At 43.3% G+C, this 25,286-nt stretch overlaps 1 protein-coding gene across 6 annotated transcripts in view; it reads left to right on the top strand.

The window, feature by feature from the left end:
* Positions 1–25,031, top strand: part of LOC113026982 (zinc finger protein 469-like) — a 227,278-nt gene extending 202,247 nt beyond the window's left edge. For all 6 annotated transcript variants that reach the window (XM_026176342.1, XM_026176340.1, XM_026176338.1 and 3 more), the window contains one exon: positions 12,735–25,031. In XM_026176342.1, coding sequence (XP_026032127.1) covers positions 12,924–24,701 — 11,778 coding nt within the window. In that variant the 5' untranslated portion in view covers positions 12,735–12,923 and the 3' untranslated portion in view covers positions 24,702–25,031. The remainder of the gene's footprint in view (positions 1–12,734) is intronic.
* The last annotated feature ends 255 nt before the right edge of the window (positions 25,032–25,286 follow it).

Genomic DNA, 25,286 nt, shown 5'->3' with positions numbered 1-25,286 from the left:
GCAGATAATTCTAATGTAACTCTCTATCCTCAGTAAGTGGATAATAAGAAAGCAGGATCAAAGTCATCTTCTGTAATCACAGTTTACATTTGAACAACTCTTATTTATTTAGCATTTGTAGATATTTTAATATTTACACTTGATAAATTATTGCTCCTATTTTTGACTAAATCTTTGACCAAAATCTGGGTGTGTTGTAGTGGCGAAAGGTCCTCACATGGCCCCTAAAGACCCAGTAGCCCTAGATTAATGGCTTTCCTGCTACCCAAGAGATGAAGACTGTGCCAAAACAAATGGTTGGGCACGCGATGTTGGCATGACAAATTGAAGTGAGGTCAAAAGGGCAAAAGACAGACCACAGCCCAGACCGACAGTTTTTCTAGTGGGGCTGCAATGAGACCATAATGCTAAGCTGAGAGGTCACCAGCGCAGGGTTACAGGTTGTAGCTTGTCCCTGTCTCAGCCTTTTAATGGACTGTGACAGGGCTTCCGATCCCAGCAGCCTGGCCAAATGTTATATTCATCAGAGCAGCTCCTGGGTGCAGCACTAGCACTTTTCATGGATACGGAGTTTGACACATAAATTAGAGCGTGCTATCCTTACCTCAGCTTGTGCAACCAGAAAGGTATTCATCTGATGTGCATCATTCTGGAAGCGAAGACAAAAAGAAGTTGGCAAACTGTGCTGTAATGCTCACAGTAGTCATTTCACTTGAGTTATTTATTGTAAGTTTATAAGATGTCAGAAATGTGAAATGCTGTTGTAGTATGCAGTCAACCATATAAACAGCAAAAGAAATAAACACCAGTTCTGAGTTAAAACAAACGTCATCTCTCACTTTAAGGTATGTTACTTCCTTAAGTGAGCTCATTTCAGATTTTGGAGACCATTCTTAGCACCGGCGCAGGCGTTTGTCCACGATTGTTCAGTGTTTACTTAATGTTTTCCAAGTGTTGATTTGGTGACAGTCTGATATGGGATTGTGGTTTCAACTCTTGCGTTTTGAAGTAAATTGGCTAAATCAAAGTAGAAAAACATAGGCTGTAAATCATTACTCGTTCACTGATAAAAATGTTTTTTTGAAATGCACGGAGCATTATGTTCACACATAACTCAGGATGTGAATGCTCACATATGGCTGAAGGTCAAGAGGGGATTGTTGGTGTTTGGGTGACTGTGAGAACCTTAGTCTTGAATACTCTGGGTTTCTTATAGTTCTTTGTGACCAAAGAGTTAAGCATTCAAGCAGATCTAGTTGTGCAGCAGCTGTAAAAATAGGAAGGAGAGGCAAAGTATAATTCATGAGATAACGGGCACGACTACTGCGGCTTGCATATACTATTTTGCTTCTGGTAGAAGAAAAATTACCCACAGCAATTCTTGTAGATGAATTAATTCAATATTATTCATTATGTCCAAAGCCCAGATAAAATAGCACTACTGGCCAGAGGATGACATTTGTGTACTTCTGTTTAGAGTGAACCTTCCCTTAAGCTGTGTGTCTGGAAATAAAATGTTTTCATCATGAATAATCCCCTTTTAGAAATTTTGATAGTGGCATTGTGTACAAGAGTAAGTATATTCTCCATGCTACCCAAGGGTATTGTAAGTCTCACTTTCACTTTTAGCCATTTGAGGCCCCATAATCTGTCAGATTTGGAATAAGTCACACTCACTGTACTCACCTATATTAAAACCTGAGAACATATAACAACGATTTTATGTAAGCCCTCTATTAATTGCTAAGACATGGGCTGAGAAAAATATTCTTAGGTACACAGAATATTCTCTGGTTTGCTCTTTGGCTTGCTCGGCCGCCAGCGTTCCACACAGGTATGTCAGACAGGTGGGGTATGGTTGATGCACAGAAGCTGCTTTCTCTATCTCAGCCTCCTGCACTGGTCTCCAGTGAGCCCGAGCACATTTGATGGGAACAAAGTGAGTGCTGCCAGGTGCTTTGGCCTCCTTTTCAGCACTGGAAACGCATTGGGGAGTATACAAAAACATTTAGTGTGGTTTCAGTTGATTAAGTTTGTTGATCAGCAGGAGATTAATCGTGTAAAAACTGGTTTATTTCTTCATCATACACTCCTATGCTTCAGTGAGAGCTCAGCCAGAAATACCAATGTTTTTAATAGGCTCTAAGCGTACTATCTCATCTGTGAAGATGTTGAGCAATTGAGCACAATCTTCGAGTCAGTGGTGATGTTGTGCAGGATCTCTGCAGAGACCCTGCAGTGATCCTGCTGAATCAGTGGGCATATAGCCTTAGGATCACTGTGGCATCCAGCACAGAAAGATCAATACTGATGTTGTGTGGTGTAGAGACAGCAGGGACTGGATCAGTGCTGGTTCTGTTCCAGCCAGCATGGGTCAGTGCTGCACACTCTCTGTGGTGGAGTTGTGGATGTATGAATGGCTTCTTGCAGTGGCTGTACAGAACGTCATTCTTCTCACCCTCATCTGAGGCTGACATCCGAGGGGGAAGCCCAGGAAGCCGGCAAGTTAAATGTTTTTCTGTCCCCCTAGTAGGAATGGACGTATCGGGTGCTGTTTTAATGTGTGTAAAGTATAAACACACGGCAGTGTCCAACGACCCAAGGTAAAAACGACAAGGACATTAGAGAAAACAGACTGTGTCTCAGCAATATGCAGGGGGGAAACCAAAAACATTAATGCTGGGTTTGTTTGTCCTAAGAGTTACTTGCCCACTTTGCCATTTCCCCAAGAATCTTAAATAGCCTTACCTTATTGGCCCTCATAGGGTTGTGTAAATATTCCAACTCAGGTGAAGACTACTATTCCCAAGTTCCTGTTCTCTCCACTGCTGCCAGGTCTAGATGGGACAAAGTACGCATTCCTGGAATAGCAGCACGACTCCAGTAACCAAACTGATTTGCTCCCCCTAGCCTCAGACAGAGATTTATTTATTTATGTATTTGTTTATTTTACCCTCCACCTTTAACTGTGACTGCCGGGATTCCCTTGCAGTGACTCAATTATAAGGCTCATTAACCATTAAACCATTATATAACCTTTTTTCTATGTTCAAATACATCATTTTGTCAATGAACCCGTGCTGCTTACTTTACCTTCTGACGTAAGTGGATACATGTCAGAGAGACAGACACCATACAAAGGCTTAACACCAGCGTGTTTCACCTCACCAGTCTCGGGGCAGCACTGGCACAGCTTGTCTGTCAAGCCCCAGTGAAAAAAGGGAATGAGCAGTTGGTTTATCTCAATGCCTCTGAGAGGGCAATATTTGTGAATTTTAAAATAAAGCTATCCTAAGGTTGGTTGGGGAGAGAGGGGAGGAGTCTTGGGGAGAGGATGAATAGGGTCCTGTGCTCAGCCCCTGGGTGGACTGAACCCCTCTGTTTGAGCTTTTTTCGGCCTTGGCACACAGGATTCCCTGTGAGGAGTTGGTCGGAAGCAGGAAGTGGTCGTGTAAGTCGATCTGCAGATGCAGCACAGAGCTCCTTTTCAACAGCAGACCCCTTGGTCCTATTCTACACAGCGACGCATCAGGTAGTCCTCCTGCTGCACCCGCAGCAAGACACATGCCACACAGAACCACTGGACAGAGAAAGTGCAAAAGATAAGAGGAAACGCTAGGAAAGAGGACAGAGAGACAAGGAACAAAATTGGGAATGATGCCGAAACAGTGCAGACTTCCGCTATTTAAGTCCTTGATCAGATAGGAAAAGCTGTTTACCAGCTGTGGTTTAGCACTGCTGAAGTCTCTGCCAAAATCTGACACGGCTGGACAACAGTCCAAACTGTTATCCATGAAATCTTCTTTTGACAGGCAAGGAAGGGTAAAGTAGCCAGTGCTGATACTAAAGTCAGGAAAGAAAGAGTAAGCTACAGGTGCACTGCAGCTTAACATTTCCACAGCATATTGTGGTCGAACTGTTTGTTGCAGATAAGGGACTTTATTATTTTAACGGCTCTGAATTAGATTCTGAGTGCAGTTTACAGTCCTCTCTACTTGAGATCCCTTCGTCCTCCACATATCTCTTCTCCAGCCTTTTTGTGACTTTTCTGATTTCCAAGAAAGAACAACTGCTCCAATTGTGAATTTGAGAACTATGCTACTTCTTATTTCAGATCCTGCACATGCCCCCCAGATCCCTCCCCCCCACCCCAATCCATTTGTTTATAGATAGTTTTATCAGCAACATATAAAAAAGGTCTCACTCACAAAGGTGGCACATTGACAAGCTAATTAGAATGGAATGTGGGGCACTCCAACAAGTGTGTCACGTTCTCCTTCATTTTGCCTTAATTGTCTTGGCTTTTCCAAACCATTACTATAAAGTGGTTTTGAGCAGGATGTATACCACCTTGTCTCTCAGCACTAAACAAGCAGTGCTGAGGCACAAGCAGTAAAAGGATAAAGTTAGAATCCTGCTAAAATTTCACTAAATGACAGCTGAAACTGAGCTTCTGTTGCTATGAACGAGGCTATTGTTTAAATAGGATTCGTTGTTATTGTTTCCAAGTGCTACTTTAGGTGCAGCTGAACTGCTGAAGTGGACCAAAGTGTTGAGTCTCCAAAATAGAAAAAAAAATTTTAATGATGTTTGTTCGGGCAAGAGAACTTTTGTGTGTGTGTGTGTGTGTGTGTGTGTGTGTGTGTGTGTGTGTGTGTGTGTGTGTGTGTGTGTGTGTGTGTGTGTGTGTGTGTGTGTGTGTGTGTGTGAGTGAGAGAGGCTGCCACAGTTCAGTAGTAGTTTGACTGCATTTTAGTGATGTAAAATGCATTACTGAAACAGAGTTTCCAGTTTGCACTATTGTGACATAGAGTAAGGGGTGATGAATTGGTCCAGTCATGTCTCTGGCAGATCGTTTAACTTCAGTAAGCCTTTGAAGAACTGCCGTGACCAAGGAAATCCTTGACATCTGAGACACAACACAAAGAAACATAGACACAAACACAATCCAGCTTATGGTCCTAACATACGTCTAATAAAACCAAACAGAAGGGAAGCAAACTTTATCACCATCAAGATCCTGCTGTTTTGTCATTGGATATTTTTGAATACCATGTCATGCATTAACACAGGCTACTTAGGAAAGTCATAATTAGGTCATTTGGACATTTCCTTAGGCTATTTAAAGAGACACAGGCAGAGTGAATTTGGAAAATGCTGGTACTGACTCACGCACACTAGACCTGGAATTCCCTCTTTGCCATTTGCCAGGGGCCTACTGATTTTGGCATTGGTGCAAATTGGACGGAAGAATAAAAAAGGGAGGGAAAAATATTAAGCTGTGTTTTTTCTTTGCTACCCTTTCCACTCATCTCCTCACATAAATGCTAGAATTCTGCTGGAGACACAAAATACTTATTGTCACCCTAATACACTCAACTCCAAACAACCTAAGCTAAGTCTAAGGAGCTTGGAAAGAAAAGCGTCGGGACTTCTTTAAGTTGCTTGAAGATGTTTCACTTATCATCCGAGAAGCTTCTTCACAGACATTTTAGCATTAAGCTGTGACTGTCAGTCATGCAGCCACTCCAGTAACCTTCGTCCTAAATCTTCCACAAATGTTTTTGTTTCCTCTCATGACCAACCCCCACCTGTCCCTCAGTTCCTGTAGCCTAATGCTAAACTGAAGAGATTTTCTTTCATGTGGGTGTGGGATGGAGACAGAAAGAAAGTGTTAAGACAGACAGCACAAGATAGAATGAAGGAAAGAAGAGGCACAATGGTTCATCTGGGAATGATGTTTGAAGCAAGAAAACAGAAGTTTACTGGTCATGTTTTTTTTTGTTTTTTCTCTGTTCTTGTCTCTGTCCCAACCTAACGGTAGAATACTGAGCTCTTTCTCTCAGCATATGGCACATCAGATGCTGCCAAATCTAAAAGGAGTGAATTACTTTCCATTACAAACCCGCTCTCCTTTTGATTTAAATCTCTGTGACAAGATCAAGTCAGAATTAAATCTGACTTTGATTCAGCCGCTGGTGCCGTAAAGTAATATTACATCTACTACTCTATAAAAACCCAAACATTGTGCATGTCAGTCATACAACTTATACTCACGTTGTACATAAACAGACTTGTCTGGATAAATACAGCACACATATACAATTTTACTCCTCTGAATGTGTGAATGCACTTTCATGCACTCACGTAAAACCTGAACCATTTTCCTAACTGCTATCATGAAGTGAGACCAAATGTTCACAAAAAGAGTTTTTGTATATCTGCCAGCTGTGAAGTCTCACAGAAAAACTGTATTTCATGAAAATGTGCTTGTTTTATGTGGCACTGACATGTACTGCATTTAAATGGCCCCCTTTCCCAAAGTTTCACAGTCACATGCCGGGACTCGACTGTCCCCTTGTCTGGAGATACGTGCACACTAACTCCTGTCTAAACCTTACTAAGCAAAAGTTGAACCTGAAGGTGAAAGGTCATGAGTATATCCTGCAGGTAAACAGGAGTCTAAAAGACTTTTGCCTCATTGTCTTTAATGGATTTCTGCCACTCCCAACTTCTTCTAATGAAAGCATCTGTCCACAAAAGGCTGTAGTATGCGGGCTTATCTGGCTGTCTAAAAGAGAAACAAATCTAACTAGAATCTCAAAATTATTTAATATTGCCTGTTCTTCCGTACTTAGTTCAACACACAACATGCTTTAAATACCCAGTGATGTTAGGTTTGCTTTTACTCTTTTTGCAGGGGGATATAGAATTTCTTCACTGCTTAAAACATTAGTGTGAGGCACAGACTTTATGCCAGTTGTAAAAATCATTTTAGAGCTTTTGTTACCGTGTAGAAATAGCAGCATGTGCATGGCTGAATAAGTATTTTGCCATTTAGGCATGGCGTATGACGACAAGGAAGCTTGTGTCAAAATTTTGTGGCTACCGCGCGGCGTGTTTCTGCACGCTTGTGTTAGGTGAGGTTGTTCATTTGCTCATGGGAGGTAGGGTGATGGGTCACTAACAAAGGGCTGATTCCCCAGAGGCCAAAGAGGTTGTTGCGCATCTTTCGCAGGCCCAGTCTCATCTCTGGACTTTCACCTATGTGCTACTGGCGCCAGAGTCTCACTGCCTCTGGCTTCTTTAAGGCACAGGATATGCAAATATTAATGGAGCAAAACATGTATGTCATAAATAGATGGACACTTTTATTGTAACACGGTATCATGGATTTATGGGAATCTGATAGCTAATGGCTGCAGAAATTATTTAATGAAAGAGAAACTGCAGACAAAGTTTACATAAATATGTCTGTACCGTATAAACCTACATGCCGTTTCAGTCCTTGAGTATGTGTGTACAATAATTTACCTCAAGGTTTGTAAAGATCAAAGTTTATTTTCATGTAGAGGATGAAAAAGACATGTATCTAATTATTAAATAAAACCGGTTTCAATTATTTAAAAAAAAAACTTCACATACTTTAACGTCAAAGTAAAGATTAACAGATGGTCTTTTTTTATCTGGCACATCTGAATTTGTCAGGATTGTTATGATTTCTTTGTAACGTGTGACTGAAAGAGCTAAAGCCAAAGCTTCTATGTTTCACCTTTCACCTTTTGCATCTACTGTATCCAGATTCAGTAATTGTTCTACCATGACCACTTTATAACGGGACTTTCCTCAGATACCTTTCAGCCAGTGTTTAATGAGTTTAGGTTGTCTTTTGTGGTATGTGGCTTGGTGAAGAAAGCATGAAGTGTCTTTTACCTTATAAATTCCTAGATATGTGCAGCAATTAATAGTTAGTTATTTTACTGGAGCTCTTGGTGTGTCTTATAGTATTAACTGTCATCTGGTTAAATTTCCCCCGAGTACAGCCCTGGACCTAATTGAAACAATTACAAATGAGGCTAAATGAGAATGTCAACTGATGATTTTTTTAGAGGCAACCAAATACTTTTGCCCAGGCAGAAGAAAGGACAAGCAAATATTGATACGGTAAAGAAGGAAGACTTTCTCCATTAAAAACAAGAAGGAGCCAGGAAATTTTACCTCCATCGCCCTTTTCATTAATATCCTCTTCTACTCACTCATGTTTTACATGTCTGTCACACACACCTTTTTCTGTCACAGCCACACAAGTAATATTCCACAGACAAGCAGAAATACTGGAAACTGTGTCAAGAAGAAAAAATAATAACCTTGAAATGCTCTAAAACAAAGATTCCATCATGTTGATGGAATGCTGTGGTTAGCAATATGGAAACAGACTGACTCCAGAATTCAGTGGTTAGCAAAAAAAATAAATAAAAGAAAAAACTCGTCTGTGAAAGAGGAAAAACTTGGGAGGGGGTAAGGACAGCCTCTGGAATTACACACCAAAACCTCTGAGACGCGCACACTCATGCACACTAACAGATTCACATACACATACACACCTTCTATCTTACCCACTGAGCAGTTAACCACAGTGGGTGAAGGGTGGGGTTAGGGTGGTGGCGAGCAGGGAGGCACAAATTTAACAAACCTCCTTTTAGTGCTTTGCTCGCTGCTTCATTTGAAGTGCTCAGATGTGCTCTTCTTTCAGACACTCTGAACTGACTTCTCGCAAAATGTCACCAGTATGGCAGAAGACAGATGACTCGTTAATTATCCTCTGTAAATCGTACACTGAGAAACTAAGGTTATGAACTACTGACAGGCCACTGCTGTTCGCACACCCACATCCATTGCTTCTGTTTTAATAACTGCGGTGGCAGAATTGAGAAAGCGCATCACTGTCATATCTCTCCTCCTAGCCTGCCGTTAAATAGACATAAGTGCAGAGATCTTAAAGGCAAATTGCTTGCATAATGGATGTCTCCAGAATTACAGGGGAGGAGGCAGGCACGCTGACAGAGGTTTTGGCGGAGAGCCCCAACAAGGGCCTGGGGCCAGCCACTCTCACCATGCATTCTCTTCACTGGGCTGGTCATGCTGGGAAAGGTGTGAGGAGAGCAGTGAGACACCCCACCAGCATCCCTCTCATTACACAGCCTACTGGGCTACGCAACACACTGAACAACCCATCCCTTTTGCACACTTTTCCTTCTACTTAATGGAATTCCCCGTTACCCCATAAATGCCTCTCCATTCCATCACCTCTTACCTCTCATCATCTCTCGTCTTCATCTGTCTTCTCTCCCTCAGTGATCTTCTAGACCACTGCATGTTGATGTTTCAGTGCACAAGCATCTGGAAAAGGCGAACAAGCAGCTGATGGCAGTTATTGATTTCCATTATTATAAAGCAAGCCATTCTTTGTAGGAGTGGATTACTCACCCTGCTGTTGCTTTTCTCTTGGCATTAAGGGTTTTTTGTTTCTCTGGAGAGTCATTGTCTTCCCGAGCCACCTTTTTTTTGTGGTGTCTTAAACAAATGTTGAATTGCTGCATTGTTAAGATCACCCATTTTAGTAGCTCTGGTCTGCTTTTACCATTTCTGTGAGTCACCTTTGGGTACTCTCCTATTACAGAACGCACATCAACAGAGGTGTTGAGTGGCTCATAAAAAAAGAGATGCTGAGCCTGTAGTCTTTTATGTTAACTGATTTTGAGAGATATGGCGCTTAGAGGTTTTGGCCTCTAAATGGCAAAAGCAGCTATGTGAGACTGATGTGATGAGTCGACAAAGATTTTGACAGCGCTACTAGCAAATATTCACTTAAACCAACACCACATACATCCTGTTCTAAAATGACAGGAAAGGGGCTTCCAGGAAATTGAGCTTTCATTCAAGCACCGTTTAACCATCCCTTCCTTCGTTCCTGTGAGAAACCAGTACAGACCCTTGTGAAAGTAATGGGAGAAAACAGTGTAGCCACTTTTGTTACAGTTATGTGCACGCACACACACAAACACGCGTGGACTTATACCACAAGCACACCAGTTCTTAGGCACTCAGCAGTCTCAAGCTGAGAGTCAGGGTGGTGTTGTGGTGAAGCCATATGGGGCGCCACTGCCTGAAAGACTTGGTGATTTGACAGGAGGCCTGAAGAACACACACTCACATGGACACATACACACAGCCTTAATTGACTTATAAAACTGCACTAAAATGCACTTTTATGGAATAAATTTTAGACCAGTCACACAGGATTTGATATGAACTTGTGCCCAGCTTGCAATTCTGTCACCACCACATTGTCTTTATACACAGTCCAACAGCAATTCATGCTATTTCATGAAAAAACTGAGTAAGCAGTGCAAAAACACCACCAATTTGCCAGATTAATATGCAAGCAGTCTCTGCATGAAATAATTCTTGTTTATGAGAAGGGAAAGAAATACTGTGCAGCCCAGGGCTGTAGGGGAAGTGTCCAAGGCATTTTTAGACTATAATTGACCCTTTACTCTTTGTAAACTGACAGCTCAGGCTTTGGTGCTACTTCTGTAAGGTTCCTGTGATCCTCATACTGCTCTTTTTGTTCATTCACAGCCACAAACCGCAACAGCCAGTCTAGGCAAATACAATTGGGGCTATGATGTATGATCGTGACTGTTGACTCAGCAGTGCTGGATCAAGCGCTGCCTGATGGAGACGCGGCAAGACCGTTCACCCCAGTTTCCCCAACCGGTGGCAGAGATACCTGCAGACACTTTGGCTTTCAGATTCTGTGGAGCTGTAAAGGGGATGTGATTTTTCACAACCAGGTCAAAACCTAGCCAGGTCTCAGCTTCAGGTCTCCCTTCCAAACTGTTAAATACCTCTGGGAGGTTTACCACAGGATGAGACAAGGAAACATGCAGCACAGGGTGATCTTGTCAGAAAAAATTGAGGGTCATATCTCACTGTGTGTCATGTGGTATCTGAAAGCATTGACTGCTGCTTTGTGGATGGAAACATAATGGCCTTCAAGGCTCAAAGCTGTAGGCCAACACATCTTATCTCATATCAGCTCATCTCCTCGTCTCTGTGGCTTTGAGAGGGCTTGAATTTATACAGTGAAAAACAATTGTCCACCTTTAGGGACCTATCTGGCTGTGACCTCACTTACACTACAATACAGTCAACATACCATGCACTTGCTAACTTATTACCATTAATAAGGCCACAAGACATACTCCTACAGAAACAGGATTGTATTTATGTTTCATCGTGATTAAATGTGGTTTGGTTCTTTTGCCAGGGTGCACAAAGAATTCATTTGTGAGCCATCTGTCATCGTCTTCCAGATAGTCAGCACTAATGTTGTGCTGTCAAACAGTCTTATCATAGGCTCGGTGCTCAGGTGATCAGATACGATCTCTACGAAAGGAATTTGGATGTTTTGCAAAAAAAACTAAAGTAGGGTTGTTTTTTTAAATCTGCCTGAATTATACCTCTAACTGAATACGGCTATAAATAAAAGAGTACATAAATCATAATTACCATACCAACCTGCTAAAGGATGTTTTAGTAAAAATATTGATTCCACAGGATGGATTCAAGATGGAAACAAAATCAGGTGCTGATGACAAAATGACCCAGAGAGTTCCAAAAAAATAATCTCCTGAGAGACTGATGAGGGTGCACATACTTACTGTCTGTTTGTCTTTCACATCTCACAGTGTTATATACAGTTTTCTGGCTCCATTATAGTCACTGGCTAAAAGAGAGGCTCGATTCAGTGGTACTTAGTTTTTCATTTTAGTATGCAGTTTTCACTCATTCCTCACAAGCTAAAACTTTCCTCAGGAAACCACAAGTGCTTTGCTCAAGGACACTTCAGCACAGTGGATGGTAGCCAAAACAGATGCTTTAACCAGAAAGGTAGTCTCGGCAAACACAGGCTACCTCCAGTACCGGTATAGTCAGTGGAGGCAGACAGAAGATGTGTTGGAAGTTTGGTTACCGGGCCTAGAAATTACATTTTGGTGCTAACTGCAAGTTTCATTTGGTCTGACCTCAATCAACCAGGAGCATTGCCGGGCCAAAGTAAACCAGGACCCGAGAGCACTGTCTGGGATGCCTGGGGAAAGGCAACAAACGTCAGTGTGCCCTCACTTCTCACTGTCTAAGGGCTGGCTGACTAATCCTCGATATTCCTCCATGATCTAAACCTGAAGCCTTCTGTAGCAAAAGAACACTGTGGCATTGTGTCCCTTCTCTCAAGGAGTCTGTGATTCATTTACTGGCAATGCACTTTGGATGCATGTACTGAATTTTTCTCATCCTCAGAACTACGTTCAACTTCATCATTCCAAGACGAAACTGCTTTCTTTGTATGACTGTTGAATATGACACAACAACTATTTACTGCTGTCAAGCGAGAATCAAGCACTCAAAAAAACTCTATGTGGTTGTTTGAAATGTGTCTGTTGTTGAAAAAAGGAACTTAGACTAAGTAATATCTCAAGGACTAGTATGAAAAGACAGAATTTTGGAATTCCCTATTGATCACACAGTGTATATTGACAGTACTGTTGTTTGATGCTGCAATACTGCTCTCTGCTGGCAGAAACAGGGAACAAGTATATGACATGAAGTAGCTTTGTGTGAAACTGTAGGGTTTTGTTTTGTTTTTTAACTTTATTTGTTTCATTTGGAAGTTCCTGACATTTCTATTTTCAATACTAACACCTAGGCCAAAAAGTATTTTTTGGATACACAAGTTTTTCTGAATGCTGTTCAATGTTTCGCTTGCATGTTTAATTAGTATTGTTTGCTTTTATCTAACAAAAAACATTTAATTTCTAAGAGTTTTTAATTGTTTTCATCAGATAGTTTAAGGTTGCCATCTGATCCTCTTTGCTCTTTATTCCTTCCAGGTCTGATTTGCTTTGGTGCCAGATCTGCAATTGACAATGAGGGTGAAGAGATGAGCTTGCAGCGAGAAGCCCGGTCCCTGCAGTTCCTGCCACTGGACATTTAGTGATTATTACTACACACAAGACGATGTCCCTGTCTCCCAGATAGCGCTTCTGAGGACCAGGCCTTCACAGCACACATTGTGCACCATGGCAGGAGAGACTCAGCGAATGCATGCAGTCAAAGAGCTGGACACTGAGTCCAAACTGCAGGATGAGGGCACCACGCTGGAGCAGACGAGTGAAAAAACCTCAAAGGAATCTTCAGAGCACTTTTCAAGCACAGGCACTGAGGCCAGAGCCAGTAGCAGAGGGCCCAAAGCTGAAAAAATAGAGAAGAAAAGGGACTGTCCTCAGCAGCGTGAGGCTGTCATACGACCACAGCAAGCAGGGAAGATTGACTTCAGATCACTGCAGAACAGATCAAAGTTCGCCACTGACAGGACTTGGTCGAGTGGCAAAGGCAGTCCCCAGTCTCCAAGTGGAAAGAGCCGCAGCCGAGAGAAAGGGAAGCGGTCAGTAAAGACAGAGCGAGGCAACCCACAGCAGCTGTACAGACCAGGCATTACAAATCCACGCACTGTTGGTATTGCATATCCGCAGCAGAAGGTTTTGCCACCCAAGAAGTTGGAAACCAGTCGTGGCCCAGTTTCGGGCAGCTACAGATTCCACGTTCCCAGTATACCAGAGAGAGAGGCCGAACTACAACAAGAAGAGCTTAGCTACAGCCGCTGTTTCCAAGAGGCTTCCTCTAACCTCACCTCCCAAAGCTTTACCTCACAGACACTGGGCTCCTCAAGTGGAACATCATCTCACCCACACCCACCCCTGTCACAGCAGCAGCAGCCAGCATCCATGGAGAGCAACAGTGCACAGCCTGGCGGCCAACTGATTCTGACTGACTTTCATCTGAGTGGCTCTAATGCATGGGCATCTCCTGAAAGGACTTTCAATGGTGCTAACTTTGGGGTTTCATCGCAGAAATCCACTGCCCTATCAGAAGCAAATAAGGCAAACACATTTGTGCCTGGCCCATTTCAGTATGGATATAATTTAATGGAAGAATCAACCTCTGACTCTTTTCCCTGTGAACAGGACCCACAATCCCAAGACTTCACAAACGCCTCTTTAGGTTCTGTTCATGTGACCCATAACTCGTTTTCTTTCGCACCTGCAGAAGGGCAAAATATTGCTCAGAACAACACTCAGTTCAATAATGAACAGCAACCAGAGGGTCGAAGCACTTATCCTCACAATCCGCAGTCACAGTTTATGCAAGGGGTGGCATCATCCATCCAGTGTCCAAGAAACCTGAGTGAGGACTCAGCCAGCAGTGACAGCTCTGGCTCCAGCTCACAGCAGTCGGAGCAAGGAAAGACTGGGCTGGCCGAGAGCACAGATGCAATTGGTCAGGCAGACAGTAGGGATGCAGCCATCACCTCGGGGAGTAAGAGAAACTGTCACCCCAAAGACACAGCTGCCAACCAAAGAACACTCATTCAAGGAAGTATGCATGCAAGAAATATTTCACAAGTCCCAGGCTCACCAATGCACTTTCCCACCAAAACATATAACAGCATTCCAGTCAATAACATTCGCTCGAGCACAATGGCTTTTGATAAAAACATCAACAGTAATGTTCTAAGTAGGATACCACATTCATGGGAGGGGCCTAATAAGGCATATTCACAAGAGGATCCAAACACAATTCAGTACACTGATATAAATGACAAGTTTCAGTTTCAGAACCAGCCAGCGATTGACCAAAGGCCAAATTCATCTAAAAATAACAGAATGCCCTGGCAGCAGATACGACCCACCCCTGCCATGCCAAACCAAAGTAGAATTGAGTTATCTAGACAAATAAGCAATCAAAAATTGGCTTACATAGTTTCCCCCTCTGACTGGCAGGATGACATAAAATCACATAAACCCAGCTCGTTGAAAACTCCTGGCTCATTTCAGAACAGCAGAACTGGTGATGTCTTTTCAAACCAAAGACAGGAGATTGTTAAAAAAAACAGTAACACAGTCCCAACTTTTAAAGTAGAAACAAGCCACTCACAAGTATGTGAGTCGAAAAATAAGGTAGTATTCTTTGGACTCAATCATTCTCTTCCAGCAGCACCGTCAAGAAACTACAGCTTTCCACCATTACAGGTGCCGCCTATGGGACTGATGATGGTATCGCCTTATGAATCCCCTTTACCATCCCCAGTTCATAATCCTGCATCTAGCAGTACCTGCTCCTCCCACTCCCCAGCATCCACGAGCCCTGTTAACATCAGCTCAGAGGACACGCAGATATCTAAGCCACCACCCTCTCACCCATTCTATCACCAACCACAAGGCAAAACCCAGTTACCCTCAGATCACCTGAGCACTCACTCCCACCAGTTTCATTCCGACGCTCCGCGGAACCTTCCTTTTGTACCAGACAGACCCAAAGACGACATGATGAGCTACCTGCAAAGCAGTAGTCATGTAAAGACAACTATGGATGGAAGCAAAGCTTATGTGGATAGTTTTGGCGTGGAGCACCAGCAGCCTCCCCCGCCATACTCTGCACATCAGCTGTTAGCCAGCTCATTAGCCACAGCAAATCTTGACCAGTTGGATGTGCTCCTGACATGCAAACAGTGTGATCAAAATTTCAACAACCTGGCCTCATTTTTAGGCCATAAGCAATACTGTGCTCATCACACGTTTGCACAAAATGACCTCAAAGAAACGGCAAAGATTGAGGACAGTAGAAAATACCATTCAGATCCAGCAAAAGCAGTGTCGTCCGTGTCAAACGTTTCACTCTCAAGGTGTCCGTCTGATCTTCACTTGTCTTTGTTGGGCCTCAATAAAAATGGCGACCTGATATGTGACAGTGAAATGAAAGGAGACAATAAAGACGATTCAATGAAACTGTTCTCCAGTTCAGTCAACCTCCCCGAGCTGGAAATGGATGCCAAGTTAGACAGTCTAATCACAGAAGCTTTGAACGGACTGGGATATCAGTCAGACAATGCTGAAATAGACAGCAGCTTTATTGATGCATTTGCTGATGATGACCTCACCACTGTCAAAACATCGTCAAACAAACAATCTCTGAAAATGAAAGAATCCCTGGTCTTTGAGAGCAAAAATAAACAAGCAGTTGATGATGTGTCTTTCACACAGGAAAAGTATTTTTATGACTCTGATGTAGAGAGCCCTGAGAAAATCTCTCTGAATCTGGAACAAGATGAGAAAATTAACATAAAAAAAGAAGTCTCTCATAAAAATTCAAGAATTGCCTCCAGGGAGAAGACGTGGGAACAAGGCAGCAAAGTGAAAGAGGCAAAAACTCTGTGCAAGAGCGAGGGCGAAAACACGGGGACACAGAGGTTACTCTTATCCAGCAAGTTTTCGGAACGCTGCGGCGTTAAGAGCTTTCAGGACAACTCCGCACTTCGAGGGTCGGCACCCTCACAGGCCTCCACCTCTCCGACTTCAAGAACTGCAGTGAAAGAGAGCAAGAGGAAAAACACTGGAGGGGGCACCTGGAGCAAAGAACTTATTCACAAAATAGTTCAACAGAAAAATAAGCTCCATAAACTCCACGTCAAAGGTACTAAAAACCTTCAGTTTTCCTTGGTGATGGAGAGACTAACTCCTACGGTGCAGAACACCGCCTTTGGAGAATACGACTATGTCTCAGACTCAGATGATGAATGTGAGCCCGTAAAGATAGCAAGCCAAGGCCGACTGAATCAGAGTAGTCGCTGTAAATATACATACACTAAAGAGTGCAAGTGGCGAGCGAAGAGCGAGAGGGACCAGGCAGCATGGAGGCATGAGTCGAAGGACTGTTTTGAGATGAAAAAAAGCGAAGAGGTTTCTCTCTCGCCCGACAAGCACAGCTCTCACCAGAGGCTCAGGAGGCGGGGTAGCAGATCGTCCACAAGCAGTGAACTCAGCACATCTGTGAGTGTTTCAAGTGATAGTATCAACAGCCCCAAAAGCACTGATCGCACTGACTCAGACTGTGAGAAGAAGACAGACAAAAACAAAGAGTCTCCAGAGCAGAAAACCCATGAAAGGTCTTCCCCTCAGAAGTTATTTAAAGAGTCCAGCACACTTGCACTGACTTTCACAAAATCTGTCAAGAAGTATAACAACAACAAAGCCATTCATTCTGATATCAAAGACAATACAGAGGATCCAAAGAAATGTCACTCAAATCCTGAAGCTGCTGATCTAGCGGCATCCTCACAAAAAGCAAAAGACACAGTAAAGCACTTGGAAAAAAGCAAAATGTCTCATGCAAAATCAAGAGAGAAACCCGTGTCTCACAAAAAAGAACCCAGTACAACGGTTACTTCAGACAGAAATTCCCTACAGAGAGCAGACAATCTTTGCCCTAAAGACGAACCAACACAATGTGGCGGCACAGATAACAAGACATTTAATTCACAGTCCCCCTCTACCAAAGAAACTGATTTCAATATTGACAGAAAAACAAAGGGCAAAAGAAGAGAGGGCTCCCTGGCTGCACAGCCAGAGTTATCAGACACTCCCACGTTTGAAAAACAGAGCGACAGTGTCTGTGCAGTGAAAGAGGCTATCACTTTAGCCAGTGACCTAGTCACGCACAAACCTGGGTCTCTTTGCAGCTCTTTGATGGATGAAGTGTGCCTGTCTCCAACTGAAAGCCAAAGCCCGCTGATACAAAAAGACACACTCCACCTCATGCCTTACCCCCTGGACCAGGAGCAAGGACTCATTAAATCTCCGCTTTCATTTGACACCTCATCAATGTTTGGGGACCTCACAGGCTTTGACGGTGGCCTTTACTCGGAGATGCCGATACAAAAAGAGGGTTTCCATTCAATAGAAAACACATCGGAGAAAAAGGACGACTTTGTGTCATCTTTCTCTCCTTTTCTGGAGCAAAGAGACTGGAATCTCATTGTTAGCCCCGTTCTACCAGATGAGATATCCCAGTACAAAAGCAACTCGGAGAAATCAAATGAAAAGAAGCCAGATTATAATCACGTTCCTTTGTCTCTGCCAGAAAAAATAACTGACTACAGTGCAAATCTCAACAGCTGTGCATCAGAGGATGAGCTGGAGATAAAGAGAATAGTGAACGAGCTCGAGAACCAGCTGCAGACAACAAAGTTGGAAAGGCCACCGATACTGGATCAGCACGTCCCCAAACAGCTGCAAATGAGCAAATTTTCACCTTTACGTCTGGGTGATGAGTCAGAGAGTGAGTGCCCCACTTTGGATGCTAAATGCTCTGTACCGACGATAGATGTACCTGTTTCGATGCCTTCAGAGCCTTTCACTGAACAGGGACTCTCATGGCACGGCACGTTTCAATTTGAGCTAATGGGTGAACATCACAGTCCCCACACTGCAATTCACAATGAATCAGGGGCTCTTGAAATATTTTCAGACAAAGAGGGCCATGCACCAAATTTAATCTCTGCATCCTCACGTATTGAACACCCACAGCTCCACCTTGGTCAAAAAACGGAGGAAAGAAGTGCTGAAGAAGACACTCCTGCGGAAACAAAGGAAGAGATTTTGGAGCAGAAGAGATATACAGAAAATCTCATGAAAAGTCTGGAGGTGATTTCACACTCTATATTCAAGAAAGAACCCCTTATATCAGTAGACAAAACGCCAAATGTCAACTCTCCCCAAAGTCAACAACATGTAGAAACTGAATGTCAGGCAACAGATGCAGTTGAAAGAGAAGATCATGAGGAAAAGGAAGCAATTATGAAAAAGGAGAATATATTATCACCTCCAAATATCAGTGAGAGGAAGGATGAAATTGAATTCATTCTGGATGAGTCAGAGTCATCTCTCTCCAGCAAGGCTGACCCCAGAGTCAATGGCAGCCAGCCAAATTCATCGCAGCCAAGTGAGGCCACAGAAAACAAGGATTACAAGGCACAGAGTAAAGTCGCATCAGAGCAGGATATCTCCAAGAGTAGCACTTTAACCGAGACTGCTCACTGCTCAAGTGTGGTGACACATGAGCCACGTGTGGATGAGGAATCTTGCGGGAACTGTAATGCAGAGGACAATGTCGATCAGCTGTTTAAAAACAGTAGTGTCAGCCGAGAGTATTCACCCACGGGTGAGGAAGCGGAGGCGGTGAAGGGAATTACGGGTCACTCTGGTGTTCATCTGTTATCACCAGCTCAGGCTGAGCCCAGTTCAGATATTAGTGAGAAAATGGCAGATGTGACGAAGGCAGCAGCGGAGCGACAATCAGCTGGTAGCCATGGTAATCGTGACGACAACAGCTCATTGCATGCTGACGAATTAAAAGTGGAGCGGTCAGAAAGTAAAACTGTTAAAATAACTGTTGAAACATCAAGCCAAGATCATTTAATAGGCCTGTCGACACAGACGTACAGTGAAACTGATATGTCCGTAGAGATTGTCACCACAGACAAGCCCTGCAGTCCGTTACTGGTGGAAACCAAAACAGAAAGCTCTAGATGCTGCTCGCCCTTCCATGACACCCAATCCATAGAGGGACAAAGCAATCTGTTGATCATTTCACAGTCTGATGGCATCATTAACGGTGATTCCTGCAAAATGACTCCATTTAATGACTCATTAAAAACTGAGACAGGTCTCATCTTTGAGTCTGCTCAGAAACGAGAAGAGATTTTAAATGTTCAGGACATCAAAGAGCAGCTTCCCATTGATTTCATGGCAAGTCAGCATAACTCACCGTGCAGAGATGAAGTGGAAGAAAGTCACTGCGTCTATTTAACGACTGCTCCATCAGTCAGTCCTCTATTATCAAGCTCTAATCAAATGCCTATGCGGAAATGTAACACAGAAGAGGATTCGTGTAAGTCAAACAATACATGCGACAATAAATTTATTGATCAAGACTCCATTCAAAATACAAAATCCCCAAGAAGCAAAGGCAAAAACAAAAATTCAAACAGTGAGGAGCTAAACACAACCGTGGAGATGGAGTACTCTTTAATAAGTCCGCCTGACCTGCACTTGGGAATGATAGAGTGTAAAATCCCCAGATCTGAAACCACCATCTCCTCTCCACTTCCAGCAACCGTTATGGCAGAACCACCAGTGGTATCAGAGAGCCTTGGAAAAAGAGATTTAATGTACGACTTCAAGCTCAGCCCACTCAACTATAACAGCATCTCAGATGAACCTCCACAACTAAACCAGTACGATTACATACCAGTCTCACCAGCCAGTCAGCCTAAAGAGAATGCAGATACCGTGCTGAGACCCAGTGATGACTCTGAATCATGTGATCTGAGTATAAACCCTGCACTGATTTTTAGCAAAACTGAAGCAGACACAGGAGCATCACTGAATTCCAACCCTGCAGCTAAGCTATATTCATCCGATGAACCACTGGTGCTACAGCAGAGTATGAAATTCACATGTTTTTCACTGGGGCTCCCAGCTCAAAGCAAGAGAACAGACTCTACAGCTGGTAATGTAAAGACAAACCTGGAGGTTTGCCATGAGGTGCTCAAACCTGTTGAGAATTTGCATGTGCATGCAGACCTTCTGAGCAAGGCTGAAACAGAAACTTTAGATTCTCACAAAGCTTCTGTTGAGGACAGTAAACTTCTCAAAAAAACCTTTTCAGATGGTCCGCCCACTCCTAAGCCACTCATCATCTGTGAAAGTGAACAAATGCTGATTCCATCAGACCCTTCAGAGAAGCGACCAACAATAGACACTGGCCAGTGTTCAACAACGCAAATACACAAAGATGTGACGCAAAAAAAGACACAGAGCAGCGCTCAGCAGGGCAAAGTGCTCTGCGAAATTTGCTTCATGTGTTTCAGGACTGTGCCAGGGTTAAAGAGGCATAAAGCAATGAAGCATTTGGTCAAAGCTGAAAAACACACTGGCCCGCAGAGTGCAGCATCAAGCCATCAGGGGAGTGCGCTTATTTATGAAGCATCACAAACTACAGAGAAAAAACATAAAGATGATTCACAGACCTGTTACCCAACAAAAATAGATGGCCTGCCTGAGATAAGTAGTGCTCTCATATCTAAAGCGGCAGACACCGAATCCATCCTGGAGGAAATGGCAAGTGAGACAAGTGCAGTGGCAGTAGATGAAATAGGCTATCAAAGCCCAATGCTGTCAGTAAAAGCAAAGAAGAACAACAAAGCTAGAAAGAACAAGAACAGTGAGGTAAACAGAAAGCCTAACCATCTCTCTGATGAGCTTCTGAATATATTAAAAACAGATATACTTCAAGCTATAACTCCCGAATTCAAAAGCAGTGCAGAGCGCAGCCAATCTTCTGAGGAACAGGAGAAAACCAGTGAAAGAACTGAGGAATTCCCTCACTGTGCTGCTTCAGAGCCTGCTTTTGACAACACAGCCCGATCTCCAACAAAAGAGACAAATGTACTTAATGAAACTGTGGAGATCAATCAAATTGCTGATGCAGAAGAAACAAAATGTACGAGTATCACAGAGATGGCAAATTTGGAAGTGTGTACGGATAATAATGTGGAAAGTACTATAACTGTAGAAAAGGAGGTTATCAGAGAATGTGATGAAACCAGAAGGACTCTGCTCCCTGTGGAAGACATGTGTGAACTGAAAGGTTCAGAAGATAGCCTTGCCCAGGAGATTCTTAGAAACGTGGCAGGCGAAATAAAATGTGAGAAAAACAGTAGCCCTGCAGACAAAGTACATCCTCTCTCCTGTTTGAACTCCACAGCTCTCAGCCCTCCAAGTATAAGTCCTGATCTGAAGGCCCTACTTGACGATGACACCACATTCTCACAGCTCTTCCCCAGAGATGATGAGGCAAAAAGGAAGAAGTGCCAAAGGGTGTACAGCAAAAGAAACAAAAGGCAGAAGCTATCGCCCCGTTCAAATGTGACTGCTGACTTCCTTCCTCCTGAAACATTCGTGCAAAGTAAAGATCAATTCGCGGAAAACCAGGCTGAACAGACTTTTAATGACAATCACGCAAAGCACTGTGAATATGAGACAATTTCTCTTGATGATGCCATCATGTTGAATATGTGCCACAACAGCACAATAAAGGCAGATGTCACACCGCTGGCAGATGTTAAACAGAGGGATCAGGGGGATGCTGTTCATGACAACATTAAAGAGCTCCGCAGCAGCCTCTTGAAACCTCTCGAAAGCACAATTGATGAATCTTCAATTGAATGGAGCGGTCCCGCTGCCTTCACCAGCTTTGATACCAGCTCATCTGTGACCTCTGACCCCAAATCTTGTAAACCAGAAGTAGCATCCACCCCGTACACTGTGGAGCCAGAGGGCGTTCAAACCTTCCACAGCATTGACATCCAAAACATGAACACCACGTTTCAGCTTCCAGAAATCCAGTTCTTTGATTCTAATAAAGATATCTCAGTAGCTCCTCCAGCAATCGCAACTGTTGATGTGGAGAATAGAGATGATGAAAAGTCCAACAAAGTGGCAGAGCGGCGAGGCAGGAAACGGCAAGATGGCGGAATGAAAGTCAAAGATAAACAATACAAGTGCAAAGTGTGTTTCACTTGGTTCCTTACCCTGGGTGAGCTGAACTTTCACAAACTCTCCCACAACCCCTCTCCACCTCCAACCTGCTACATGTGTGTCCAGCGTAAATTCAGCTCCAGGGAACAACTAAGAGACCATCTGAGGGAGAAGCATGCAAAAAACAAGACAGGTATTTGGACCTGTGGAATGTGTTTGAAGGAGATATCAGATGTGTGGATGTACAATGAACACTTACGGGAGCATGCCACACAGTTTGCCAGGAGGGGTCAGACTCAAGGATCCATGCTAGGCATTTCGGGCAGCTTCATGCAAGAGACAGCAGTGAAGAACTTCATCTCCTCAATAATGCAACATCGCCCCAGCAAGGTGAGCAGAGAGGCCAGCAAAGTTAATAAAGAACAGGAAAAAGCTGTTTCTGCAGACAGCACAATGGTAGAGGGTGCTGAGGCAAAGCTTCACAAATGTAAAAGCGCCAGCGGAGCTGGTGGGAAGAACGCCTTAACCCCACTTGAAGTCCTCCACAAAACAGAGACACCTAAAAGCGTGGAGATGCATCCCAACTGCAAAGACCCCTCAAGAGACTGCCACCACTGCGGAAAACAATTCCCCAAACCATTCAAACTCCAGAGACATTTAGTGGTTCACAATTTGGAAAGGATTTTCCTGTGCCACAAATGCCCCGTCTCTTATCAGGAGGCCCAGGAGCTTAAAGATCATCTGAAGAGAGCTCACGAGGAGGTGGATGAGCTGGATTCGAAGCACACCACCCTCTACACCTGTGAGCTCTGCGCTGATGTCATGCACGTGATTAAAAAATCCTTCATCTGCAGCACCTGTAACTACACCTTCTCCAAGAAAGAGCAGTTTGATCGTCACATGGAAAAGCACCTGTCAGGGGGAAACAAAATTTTCAAATTCCGAGGCGTCTTCAGACCCGTCAGAGTGTCTGCATCCAAAGAAGATGAATGTGTTTCGCCTACAAGTAAAAAGAGGAGAATTCTCCCTGACAGTCTGCAAGAAAACAGCTCAGACAGTGGCATTGCTAGCGTAAGCTCACTGCACTTAAATCAAAACTCTGACACACAGTCTTCCAAACCCCCTGTGTCCATGGCAGACGACTCCACACAGACCATCAAAAATGAATACCACAGTGACACAAACAATACAAGTGTGAAGACTGAGGACATTGCTGAGGACTACTCTGAACTGCTTGTAAAGTTGGAAAAATGCATTCATATGGATTCTCCTGAGTCTGCTACACCCAAGAAGGAGGAAATTGACCCGACTCCCTCGCCTCATCTTGATAAAGAGGGTAATGAAATATCAATTCCTGAAGCATGCGACGTGAAAGAGGAGAATGAGTCGATCCACATTAGAGCAGAAACAACCTGTTGGTCAGCATCTAAAGAGAGTAGTGGTGCGGGGGAGGAGACTGTTAAAGCTGAGGAAGGTTCTGTTCAAGGTGACGCTACAGAAACGGAAGAAAAAACTGATTCACCTCCTCCTAGTGACAACTCTGTAGTCAGCTTAATAGAAAATCAAATCAGTTTAAAGACACCTGAGTCTGCAAAGGATGAATCAGCTGTCGATGTGATGGACCAGCAGGGGGATGAGGAGCAGTGGCATCAGATGTCCAACTCTTCTAGTAATAGCAGCAAACAACAGATCTTATCTCATGGTGCTGAGCAGGAATATGACAGTCAGAATAAAGAGAAGGCTGCCCTTGAGAAGTCAATTGACAACACCAAAAGTAGTCCAAAGACCACAGAGTCAACACCAGGCCTTCACTCCAAGGTTTCCCCCAATGCCTCAGCTTCAAATGAGGATAAGGAACCGCTGAGGCGACAGAAGAAGAGAAAGGACACGAAATCCCCTCATAGCCTGCAAAGGGTTTCCTCTCCAGTCACACAAGAAAATTTTGGCGTTGATTCTAGACCCAAGAAGAAATTTTGCCCCAGCAAGTGTGCAAATCCGTCTCTGCAGAGAAAGTCAGATGGACTGAATGAGTACCCTGTGCTGTCCTCAGTACGGGATGATGTCGTTAGCAACAAAATCATTTCCAAGTGCAAGACTGTAAGTTTGGGCTTGCAGTCGAAACGAAGTCTGCTTGATAGCTGTACGCAAAAGAAGGCTGAGTTTGTGAGCCCTCAGAACGGGGACTATAAAACCAAAAAGGGAACTCTGGGGAGAGCTTTGCATTCTCAGATATCGAAAGTTTCTTCAGTTCCCATGAACAATTCTTTGAAATCTCGACCAAAGATAGGGGTAAGGTCGATGGAGACCCATTCCTACCGGACAGCAGAGTCACAGAACCACCTCCTCAGCCAGCTGTTTGGCCAAAAACTCACTAGCTTTAAGATTCCTTTAAGGAAGGACACATCAGAATCTATTAACTAAGGGTTGGGGAGGGGGGGGATCTGTGAATAATAGACTGTAAATGTTCACAGGTATAAATGTTTAAGACAATTCATTATGGTGAATGAGATTGCACAGCTATTTTCTGTGAAATGCTTTAAATCTTTAAATACTTACATAGTCACTTTATTTCTTCTTTGTACATGTGTTTTTATTACATAAATGTGAGGATGAATGGCAGATATGAATATTGGGTCAGAAATTAAATATGCTAGTTGGAGAAATCATTGAACTTTTTTTAAGAGAATATATTTCATTTACCTAAAGGAGAGAAAAAAGAATACTTGAAAATACAGTAAAATATTTTGTTTTTAGAAATGCATGTTCATGTTGCATTCATAAAATAATTTTTTTAATGTTTTCTACTAAAGGACCAAATGACATCAGAACTGACATGGACTATTGTCTGTGCACCTTTCATAAATACTTCCTACATAGTCATTTTGTATTTTTTTTTTTTTTACATTACTGTACTGCATTGACATTCATCGTATTAGCCTTTGTATAAACATTACGTGGTGCTACATTGTGTTTTTTTATTGTAATGTGAATGCCAATGTCCTCAGA

The sequence above is a fragment of the Astatotilapia calliptera genome, chromosome 7, assembly GCF_900246225.1.
Source record: "Astatotilapia calliptera chromosome 7, fAstCal1.2, whole genome shotgun sequence".
In the NCBI taxonomy this organism is placed as follows: Eukaryota; Metazoa; Chordata; class Actinopteri; order Cichliformes; family Cichlidae; genus Astatotilapia; species Astatotilapia calliptera.
This window is presented reverse-complemented; position numbering and strand designations above follow the sequence as displayed.